This window comes from Homarus americanus, unplaced genomic scaffold, assembly GCF_018991925.1.
Source record: "Homarus americanus isolate GMGI-L3 unplaced genomic scaffold, GMGI_Hamer_2.0 scaffold47967, whole genome shotgun sequence".
NCBI lineage: Eukaryota > Metazoa > Arthropoda > Malacostraca > Decapoda > Nephropidae > Homarus > Homarus americanus.
This window is the reverse complement of record NW_024731965.1, coordinates 1,951,152-1,963,189: the sequence shown is the minus strand read 5'-3', so window position 1 is coordinate 1,963,189 and position 12,038 is coordinate 1,951,152. Positions and strand designations below refer to the sequence as shown.

The 12,038-nt window shown below is 37.5% G+C and overlaps 1 protein-coding gene across 14 annotated transcripts in view; it reads right to left on the bottom strand.

Annotated features, from left to right (window-relative positions):
- Nucleotides 1-12,038, bottom strand: part of LOC121868118 (microtubule-associated serine/threonine-protein kinase 3-like) — an 87,583-nt gene that overhangs the window by 34,529 nt on the left and 41,016 nt on the right. For 11 of the 14 annotated variants that reach the window (XM_042368410.1, XM_042368412.1, XM_042368409.1 and 8 more), the window contains exons 3-8: nucleotides 10,000-10,145; nucleotides 8,682-8,908; nucleotides 6,062-6,091; nucleotides 1,706-1,781; nucleotides 1,222-1,449; nucleotides 1-232 (exon numbers count right to left, since the gene is read on the bottom strand). In XM_042368410.1, the coding sequence (XP_042224344.1) occupies nucleotides 1-232; nucleotides 1,222-1,449; nucleotides 1,706-1,781; nucleotides 6,062-6,091; nucleotides 8,682-8,908; nucleotides 10,000-10,145 (939 nt within the window). The remainder of the gene's footprint in view (nucleotides 233-1,221; nucleotides 1,450-1,705; nucleotides 1,782-6,061; nucleotides 6,092-8,681; nucleotides 8,909-9,999; nucleotides 10,146-12,038) is intronic. The other 3 variants (XM_042368415.1, XM_042368404.1, XM_042368414.1) reach the window with 1 other exon arrangement.

Sequence of the window (12,038 nt, the reverse complement as noted above, 5' to 3'; positions counted from 1 at the left end):
CAGCCAGGGGATCTCTGTTAAGACCCAGTTTAGTAATGATATACTGAGGAATGTCAGTCTTGATGCCTTGGCTGATTCTGGCCTGACCCTCAGCTTGTTCCAGTAAATGGTAGAATTCCTCTGGATCAAACTCTAAGCATTCTAACAGTCTGGCTGGTCGAGATACAATGAGCAACAGCTTCTTGATCAGGGACGTGAGATGTGCTGCAGCATCCGGGGATTTTTCACGTGTCTGGAGAAAAAGAATATATATTTAAAAGTACCTGATGGAAGACAATCTGTCATTCTCATTCAAATTTAGGTAGACTGGTCCACACATCATACATTAATTATTAAATGGCGAGTTTTTAATTCTAATTTAGGTACTTATCACACTCGAGTCAAAACAAGAACAATTTAAGATATAATATTATGTTCACACTTTACATATATAAGATGAGTCTGAACAATTGAACACAAATTATAATAACTTCATTTGAGTTTAATTTAAGCAAACACTATGTAGAGTATAAAAAAATTATGTGTAATGAATACATATTGACACTGAAACAGTTTATTTGGCCAGAAAAATAGACACACACACGGAGATGACAATAACAACAATTGTGACAAAGCCGAGAGGATGGTAGAGTAACATTACTGTACGACTCTTAACACTGTACAGTACTAATAAAAGACAAACTTACTCACTCCAACCCAGAAATAATAAAGATATGAAGCTCTTCTGGAATGAACTTCCCCTTATACTTATGTACATTTGACTATATAGTAATAAGAGAAATTATCAAGTCCCACATTGGCCCTGTAGTAATGACACCACAGAATCTATGCCCCCTGAGTTGAAGGCAGATGATCCAATTAGATATTTTGGTAGAAACTTCCACACCCACAATCTGAAACTTTCTCCAAACTTTAATATTTCTAGTCTATTATCCTTCCTCCACATTACTGCCATGAATGACTTCTATTTTACATATAACCACTGTTAACAATATTGAGATGTTTATATTCCTCTTAGTTTTTTTTTTAGCTTTTGATAAAATAAAAGTAAAATTTACCATAAAAATTTCTCAGCAGTTTTAATGTTCTATGGCAATTCCCCCCACCCCCCAAAAAAAACAATGCTTCATAAATAATCTCCAAATCGGGGATTACCTTTAACCATTTATGAGCACACTGGCAGCCTTTAAATGTATATAACAAAATACTAACTCAACTTACCTCACAGAGTAGTTTTTCAAGGTTTTCAGAGAGCTCATAAAAGTATCTGCTTGTTATCAACTTTTCCTGTGACTTTTGGAGGCAATCCTTAGCCATTTCTATGACCTGGTGGTGGACAAAGCGAGCAATGGCCACACCGTCTTGGGCGATATCTGAGCTCCCTTGTACTTCCAGAGTTCTGTTGTCCTCTATGAATGTGTTCAACCTCTCCTCCATCTGCTGTGTGGCCTGTTAATACATAGAGATGTCTTAAATAACAGTATATAATACAACTTAACAACACAATAACTATCAAAGTAAGACAACAAACTTGCCAGCAAATTGCAGTTTAGATAATATTACAATGAGAAGAAATGGAGACAGGATGAAGACAGTTAGTTGTTTCAGAGAATCATTTAATGAACAGTATTACATTGTATCATATCATCAGGATGTTGAGTTTTCACACAGTTGAAGAAGTTTAATTCTGTCAACACACTCTTACCTTTGGAAAACGTTCTTTGTACAGAGTATTCATCATGATAATCTCGTTGTCAACGACTGGTGATCGAATTGGACTACTGCACATGGGAATAAAAAGAGTTGTGTCATTTGATGTAAAAAAATTAAATTAAATAAAAATCGGACCATACATATTTGATACTGTACAAAACCAAGTATCGTAATAGTAAATATAGTATAAACACAAGCACAGAAATATTGGTAAGAATAAAATAAAATTATAACTATGGGGAGACCAAGATGTTCTCCCTGTGAATGAAACACCAATTCCATCACATAGAGAAAAAACAGTAACAAAGAAAATATAATCACTACCTTCTTATCTATCTATTACTCTGTCATATTAAAACCATTACAATTTTAGTTACCAGTCTATGTTTTGTATAACATGCGTGCATATCCAGTGTAGATACTATTTTCCTACAAAGTTTAAGAAAAGGCCATCATCTAAATTTTCCCCTTACTCATGTTAAAAAGTTTCAAATTCTTACATGATCACTTATTCCTTACTTTTCTTTTAATACAACTTCCTCTCACACTGTGACCAATTACTCTAAAATATCTGATCCCTTCTTTCCCACACACACCCAAACTCACAGAATAACGTCAACTCGACTCTACTTCCATCCACTGGCCTCCTGAGTTTGGGACCCATGTCAGGAAGCATCTCTTAGCAGTCATTTGCAACACTTCTCCCAAGCCACCGGGATGCAATGAGATGAAATGCATTATCCATTGTTTGTTTATATTTCTAACAAAAGGGAGCCATCACCTTACGGCATCTGTCTTGCCGTTGAAAGTGATGCTTCAACAAGCTCACCTAAGAGTCACAAAAGGAACCCCAACCTTGGCATCCAAAACAAGGTACAATTATTAGATCACCTGCCCAAGAATGGTGACAGCATTGCCTTTAACTGTTCATTTACCTCAACCCCTTTTTTGGTACAGTATTTAACCTCAAGATCAAAAGAGGGGGTCCACCATACACCAGTTTTAATTTAAGGTAAAGAGAATTAATTGCTTTTTCTCATGTACAAGTCTTCTTACTTATTGTCCATCAGTTATATTTTCCAGTCTGATGACAGGTTCAGCCAAACATACAAGGGTAAAGGGTAATACATACCTGCACTGCCTCATCAAGCAATAACCTCCACCAACATGCTATTGAGAGATCACCCGATTTATCTAATGGCCGCCTAAACTAGAGGTGTTCGTCACCTTACTGAACTTGTCCTCCATCTCTCGGCTGACAGTGAAACTCAAGTACAGTATCAAAAAATCAACTCCACTTCATTCAGTTTGTTTTGATTTTCAGTCACTGTTCTGACACTTATTTTCATAAACTTATAAATAATGTAAACAACCTTAATGTTCACTTATAAGAACTTGAAAAGTATGTTGGCTGCTACTGATGAGAACTTGCTGCCCAAGGGAACTATATTATCCTTAATCTTTTATTACACCAAATTTCTATCTTTATTATTCATTTTTCCTTCATTACTTACTGTATTTCCCTACTGTACATACATATACTTAGGCATTATTCATTATTGTCACTTATAAGTCTTCTTCACTTTCAGTTCCAAGGGGAAATAAATCCTTAATATACGTCACAAGAAAACTAATACTAAGGGCATTCATCATTTTATGTACAGTACGGAGCTCTGGGTCTTCAAACTGACAGGTAAGACACTGATCTACAAGTGTGCACAAGACTCAGCATGAACTAACTCTATGTACAGTAACACCAGAACATTTTAGGCACATACTAAACTTACAGCTACACTATTAAAGTAAACTCTCACTCATATTCACAAAACAACGTCAAATTTCACTCGTATAACTAGTTCGTGTGTGTGTGTAACTTGACCATCATCCTCCATCACCATAACAATGCCCTTTGTACAACCTCTTCAAACACTGAAATTCCAGGAAATCTCACAAAAATCAAACATAATTTCACCCACACTCTGTCTCCTTTTGCCTTGTGAATGTCATGTCACTATAACACATCATTACAGTATATGCACAGTAATATGCAGTCCTACAATATGTATTCTTTATAACCTGCTCCATAGTTACTTCCTAAAGCCAGGTGACTATAATGGATAAGAGGGTAGTGACTATACTCAGGCAGATAGAAAGGCATGAAAATATTCTCAGGAAAAACATATAAGCAACAAATTTGAAGGATAACTGATGCACACTGCATACCAAGATGGCAGTCAACAGATATATACAGCAAAAGATTTCTGAGTAAAGAAATTAAAAAAAAACATTTTCCTTTTATAAAACACTATTCAATAAACACAGAGCTAGATCAGGGTATTTATCTTATAAAATACTAAACATATTCTCTCTAAAACTAACAACTTTAAAAATAACAGCTAACAATAAAAACCTATCAATATCCTTTTCAAATACTAGGTACGTATATTAATAATCTTTTAATCTAACATAATATAAGTGAGGTAATGTACTGTACAGCATTACTAATAAAACATATTGCCACACCAATAATGCATTACTGAGGACACTCTTGATGCAGTATTAACTAACTGTCCTCATGAACAATCTACAGCACTAACAAAGAGTATTCACCTCTCACAGTTTGTACTTCAAATGGCACGCTCTTACAAGGTCAGGCTAATGGTAAACTATTCTGTACTTGCTGTGCACTTGATGATCAACAATTTGTTGAAAGGTGAAACCCTAATTGTGATGCAATCAGTCATATTGAGTCTTGAATATGTGACTTTATATTTACTGGGGAGTAGAATAATATATTCTGATATTTAAAGACGACCGCTAACCTCCTTACGCCGTACCCTACACTATGTGGGGTAGGGACCTCCAGGTGAGAAGGGTTAACATAACCCACGACAATGTCATGGCTGGTGGCCGACTTACCACACATTACAGCAGAATAACCCTCCATCAACCCAGCCAGGCCACAGGACTAAACCTGTGTTCTATGACATGAGAACTCAGAGCTACCAACTGAGCCATGAGAACAGTGACAACCGCATAAGAAAATTAAAGATCAAACAGCAACACCTGAAGTATCTGATCACCAAGAAGTCTGCATTCTTGCTCAGTATTACAAAGGTGAATCCTTTGCCAACTGTTGCATTTAGAAAAAAATAAGCAAAAGATGAGGTGTCTGGGCATGTATACCAAGTGGAGGAAATAAAAGTCAAGAATTATAAAGCAAAAATACTGTGAAACAAAATGAGACAAAGAATGAGATAAAGATGGGGAAAATAATCTCTGAAAGACTAAAGACAACACTACAGTACAAGCGAATGTGGGAGTTCATCACTTTCACCACTACAACACTGTGTGGGTTACCCAACAATTCTTTACAGTTTGGTAGCTTCCACCATTATGAACAATTACAGATTAAATTATTTATTTAATCTTTAATCCTCACAGCATATAGTAATTATTTGTTTCATTAATGTTTTCTCAATTATTTCTATTAACAATATACAGAAATAAAAAAATATAAAGCCTCTCTTAACACTGTCACTATTCTGTAGCGCACACACACACACACACTATTGTTCAATCAGGCAGTAAGAGAGGGAGATAAGGACCTTTCTCTAATTCATGGTCCTTTTCTTTGGCCTCCACCCACACTCACTAGCATCCTTTTTGTCTGTTATTGTTCCCACTATGGTGTCTCCATCTTTTCCTTCCTTTTATTTTCTAGTGTCAGAGTACTGTACTGTACTGTAAGCTAACATCCATTACTTTACTTCCCAGAACCTGTCAAGTGGCAGTTGAAAACATACAATACCAAATCTCCTATTGCTATACCTCCTTGGCCAAGATTCTGAACCTATATATCTTGGCTTGGGAGTCCAGACCACTATTAACTGAATGATGTATAAGTAGACACACACACACTCCTGTTTCTCAGTAGTGTACAGACAAGAGGCAACTGTTTTGTTGTCAAAACCTAGAAAATAAACATAAGATTTTTGCAGCAAAGGTTTTGTGCTACTGCATAGACTTCAAGGTGCAATGATGATCAGGTGTTGAAATGTTTGAGGATGGCTTTACCCATGCAGCCAATCTCTCCAAAAGAATTTCTTGTGGGCAGGAGGAACCACAGAGAAGTAAGTAAACAAATAAATAAAGACTCGTATATCTGATAGCATCACTAGTCGAACCATGACAGTCCAAAGAGCAGTAGGTAGCAAGGGAATGGTGCTTTCCAATGGGTAACAAAATGAGTGGACAGGGTGGCATATACAACCAGTTGACTGTGTCGTGGAACACTGGCAAAGAGAAGAGGGAGAGGGAGAGAGATGAGGTGAGTTTGATATCTTACTCAAGTGTGGAGATGCAGAGCCAGGCCAGACTAGAGCCGCACAAAGTGAAGAAAACAAACATAAAAATTATTGTCAAGTCAACCAAACTCATTGTAAAGTGTCTATGTGCCACTAAAAGCAGCAGATAATGTTAGCCCGTTAAAGCAAGTGATGCATTTCAAGACGTATAGATCTAGCTCATCTGAAAAAAGGATTAAAAAAAAAAAAAAAAAAAAAATTGCTGTGGCATAGGGAAAAAATATATGTATAAAAAAATTTCATTGTGGCTCTTATGTACAGTACATAAAAATATACTAGGAGTAAAGAAGTTATGGGTAGGATAAACTACTACTGGTTAGGTTCCATGACAGAATAATGAAATAAATTAGCCAAAGGAATATTAAAAAAATAAATAAAAAATAATTAGTTCCTATGATTCTTGGATACAGTACATTACAAACTCCTGGAGGGGAAGAGGGGGAGGGAAGAGGGAGGGAGAAGAGGGGGAGACAACCTTAGGCACCAGGATGTAAGGTGGAAAATATTAAGAGGCTGGTGGTGGGGTGGGGGGGGTGGTGTTAAAAATCACACACACACACGGTAGATAATTCACCGACTTCCAGATTAACAAACCATGAATAAATATATCATGGATCAGGGGATTAAACAGGGTAATTTAGTAGAGTCATAATATCCACACAAAACTTCTTCACAGATTTCCTTGACTGCTAAAAAAAATGCCTACATTACTTCTATTGCAAAAGCTGACATATCTATCAAGCAACTGGATAAACAAAGAAAAATCCATATACTATTATTTTTTTAAAGCACTCTACTTGAGGTGAAAATGACTGGCAGTGTATTAGTCCTCAGGGAAGAGAAGAAAAAAATTAAAATTATGAATTATTCCTGACATAACCTCTGGGGTGTCATTACAGTGTCTTTTCCCCGGGGAGGTTACAGCATTAAACCATTTTTATGTCAGTACAGTATGACTCTACACCAACCAATATGACCTAACCTTATGATTTTAGGTTGGTTTGGTTGGGATAGGTTGGTAAGGCTGGGATAGGTTCATTAGGCTGGGGTAGTTTGGTTCAGTTGGAATAGTTTTGTTCAGTTGGAATAGGTTGGTTCTGTGGGATAGTTAGGTTAGGTCGTGCTGATTCGCGTCACATGTCATAAAATGTTTCACTGCCACGTAGCTTCAGTAACGACCCAGAGGACTAGAATCACCGTTTCCTACGTCGTCTTTCAAACAACGCTTAACATCTGTGTTCGGGCTGTCACTAGCCTCTCACACTCCTTTAATCCTATCACAAGAAAATGCCACGAGTCTTCATCCTTAATATTCGACATCTGAAAATTAAAACCAGTCAAATAAAACTAACATGCTAAACTTAATACGATACTTGACGAACCAATGCCATTTTTTGGGAGGGTGGGGGTGGTGGGGGATTATACTAGTTTGGGTTCATTCTCCAAGAAACACAAAATAAGACATTTCTACAGATCTTCTCAACCTTGACCACATATACCATCACTCTGTCTGGCTTCCCAACAAAGAGTTTCTTCCTGGAAACTTTAATTACATATCAAAACTCTCAGTCATTCCTCTCATGTACCCTGTACCACATTTTACCTCTACCAATATGCCTACACTGACCTCACCCTATTGTAATACTTGACTGTAACTAACGCAGACATCTTTTGTTAACCTTCACAATTTTTTCACAAAAACCTTTCATTCTTGGTGAAATGGATAACATAGTGGAGATGACAATAAGAACACCTGTGTTGTACTGTAGTCATTAGTAAGAACATGTCTACCATCTTATTATTAATTAATACCGAGTGATAAATTTTTCATCATTACATAGATTTTGGTATTCAGTTTATTCAAAACAATTTACTCCTTTCATGAAAAAAAAAATAAAACTTGTTAACATTTATGTTGTACCAAAAATATTTAGCCTTCAAATTAAAAGTTTTCCATTAATGTTCTTATGAAAGCTCTTGTGATAAAACTGTACTCACTTAATGCTTTATAATAACCAGATACTATATGCATATTGTAGTACAGTGATATCCTCGTGAGCCGGAACAATTGGTGTTGGGCACTTCCGCGAGAATGAGAGATTTCCGGGTAACGAGATGACTCTCAAAGCCAGAAAAAAAAATCCCTCATCCCCGGAATTTTCCGGGTATCGGGAAAATTTTCTCTGAATTTTCAGGAAAATGAGCCCCTCGGAAAATCGTCCCCAAAGCCGGAATTTTCCGGAAAATTCCGGCTCTGGGAACGATTTTCTGGGAAAATTTCAATTCCGGCTATTGGAGAGTTCCGGGTTTGAGGGATTCTGGCTAATAGAGACATTACTGTACTGTACTGCTATGTCTTTACATTCCCATAGCACATAACTGTACAGTATACAGTATGTTGTTTACTGTACTGTATAGTACAGTATAGGAGCAAGCTGGAATGAGGTAGTTATATCCCTCTGAAATCATACTTCATAATTACAAGTATAATCTCCACTTTTTTTTGTGAAGTCTTCCCAATTTTAAACCAGAAAAAAATTAAATTAAAGAAAACAATAAAGATTTAAGAAACAGAAGACCGACTGACAATAATATAGTCACCTCAGAGAGCGTGATCGTGGTCGATTCATTGGCGAACGGCGGCCATCTTCATCCAGAGAAGGGTTACTCTCCCCCGAGGAAAAATGGCGGTGGGCATGACGGACTTCATCTATGGCTGGAGAACCTACATTTGATGGGGTTCCAGCACCGACCGATCCACTACCACCGCTGGCTCCGGCTTGTCCTCCCCCTATCTGGTGAAGTCTCTCTTGGCTTGAACACTGTGACTGTAACACAACAAATACCGGTGTAACTTTATTTCATACACATGATCCCCCGATTCTTAACATCCAGCAGCTACTGTACTGGGTTATCTAAGCCCCTCACCAGGATGTTAGTCCAGGCAAGGGTAGTCCCAGCATCAGCAAGTGTACCTGACAGTATATAGTGCAGTAGCTACTCATTTTATTATGTGCACAAAGGTTAGTGAATAAGGAAGAAAGAAAGTTCACACTGTCATGTCTTCTTCACAAACAGGTAAATATACAGCACGATAACCCTCCGGTGTAAGTTGTGGTGCAGCTGATTATTGTTTGTTTGCTGGGTTTGATTATCAGTGTATATACAGTATAAGGTAAGTGTCATTATGCCATTACAACAGATCATTAGAATCTATGTCCATGAAAATGTATAAAATACTCTTTAAAACATTCTGGTTAATGTCTCCCATTTCTATAAGACAAGTGTGTAACTGCTGTCTCTTAATAAAAATACTAGACAACTGACTGATGGTAATGTTTAAGATGACCACCACTTAATTTCCTGATAATTTTAATAGGGTGTATGTAGATGTTTCTTTTAATATATAAAATGCAAAACTCCATTTACAATTTTGGTGTCCTGACTAAAGCATTTATCTTTCCTTGGTCGACAAAGGTACTGTACTGTACTGTATGTCATTATTTCAGGTAGTTTGCCTCCCACACACATCAATGTAGCTGTAGAGTGCTGGATCACTCAGTATCAGTGATGTGGTTGATGAGTGTGGCCTGTTTGCCCTTCTCTAATGAGGAGCTCTTCCCTCATATGCATAATGTAGAACTAAAAAATCATATCCCACCATTATTAAATTAAAACAATGAGTCTTGAGTCATTCTAAGATTCAAATAAGACAAAACTGACATTACTTCTTCACCAATATAAAAATAACAATCATTACCATTACAGTATATTAGGATTTTTCTTCCATTTTATTATTTATATCAAACTGTAGTCATTAGGATACTGTACTGTACTGCAGTAAGGTTTTATACAAATGAAACACTCATGAGGGAAAAATAAAGCAGAAAAGAGCCACGACTCCCAACTGTACACTCACGGAAACATTAGATGATCCAGGAGTGGTGCCATAGCCGGAGGAAGGGAGGGACGCCACAGACCACCGGCGACCATCCCTGCTCTTCACTGGAGCAAATGCAAAGTGTTGAAGTGGAGACATGTTGCGTGGGGATTCCATGGGACTACCTGATGGACAGAGAGTTGGATATTACAATACTGCACTGGCTACTACTGGCCTAAGGTTCCAAATTAAATTCATAGTTGCTAGAACACATTTAATATAGTTTTTAATTTCTCAAACATCGATAATTCCTTTACTGTACTTATTATTGATACACCATAGATACTAAAACAACCCCAGCATAACAACAACACACGGCTTTAACTCTGGTGCGCCACAACACTACAGTACTGTAATTAACTCCACGACCTTGAAGTTCAACTTATACTAAGCTTATCATAATTAAGTATGTCAGACAGAGATGTACATTCACATGAAACTAAATACTCTACCAAGTAATTTTCCCCGAGAGATGACATTTACGCATCAGGTCAGAGATTAAATTCATTAATAATAAGTAACAATTTGACCAACGAGACTTCATCAAATATGGTTGGTTACGTACAGTAGTAACTTACACCACAGTTTATTGGTCTAAAGGTAAAGAAAAACCATCAAAATAATAAAACACGAAACATCACCCGGGTTAAAATGACATTACAGAGACTTGAAGTGTCGTCAGAGAGCATTAGGGATCACCAAACCCACCAAGAGAAATTGAAACAACATGAAATACACCTACTGTACTGTACCATCTTTAGCTTAAACCCACCATAAACAACAGAATACACGGTGGGTTAGCTACACCAACAACTATGAACTACTCTAGACAGTACAGTACAAAGTAAAAAAGGCCTCCATAATAAAAAATCACTAAGATCAGTTCAACTATTATAAATCAGGTACAATATATATATATACACGGGTACAGTACTAAGAGTTAAAGGGACTGGCACAAAATACCTGACCAATAAAAATAACTCGACCTATTTCTGGTTAACTTACCAATAAGGACAAAGTGAGCTATCAATGGCTTAGCTGGACAAACATTAGCTAACATCTACAGTATACTGGCACTTTACACACTGATAGTACTGTAGTGTGCATCTGTGGTGTAATGGTCAGCATGCTCACCTCGCAAGCGAGTGGACCCGGGTTTGATCCCCGGGCAGGGTGAAACTATGGGCAAGTTTCTTATGTCATTTGCCTCTGTCTACCCAGCAGTAATTGGGAACCTGGATGTTAATCGATTTGTGTTCCCGGGTAATGGTTACCCAGTGCAGTTGGCGAGTTGTCCGGTCTTTTCGGACTATTCCTTGACACTGGGTCATGTAGCTCGTTAATTTAGGGTGTGGTTGTTGTGTTGGCGACAGCTTCTACACCTTAAACAAATTCACGCCGAGGTGGCCCTTGGGCTGGCCGTCCTTGTTACATGTTGGGCAATCATTACGTACGGTATGTCATGATATAAAACTGTATCAAATCAAATTATCAAAAGTAATATAGAAAAAGTTGTTGAACATCAAGGTGGAACATTTACTGAAAGAGAGGAATGATCTGGCAGGTAAATTGTACACTAACGCCACCAGGGAACGGTTTATGTAGTGGTCACGGCCATCGACCTTTTTCTTCTTTTTTCCCATCCGCCCAGGTCGACCTCGATGGCCATATAATTGCGATTTCGCTTTTGAGCAATAAGGGCGGTGGCTTACTGCTGGCCATAAGCACTAGGCACTGTACCATAAATAGCTACAATATTTCCTAAGAGGGAAAAACTTGTCAAAGGCCCCAAGGAAACTAAACACATTATCAAGATGGGTATGTTAAGTAGGTACTGTACTACAATATGGGCATACTAAGTGGGTACTGTACTACAATATGGGCATACTAAGTGGGTACTGTACTACAATATGGGCATACTAAGTGGGTACTGTACTACAATATGGGCATACTAAGTGGGTACTGTACTACAATATAGGCATACTAAGAGGGTACTGTACTACAATATGGGCATACTA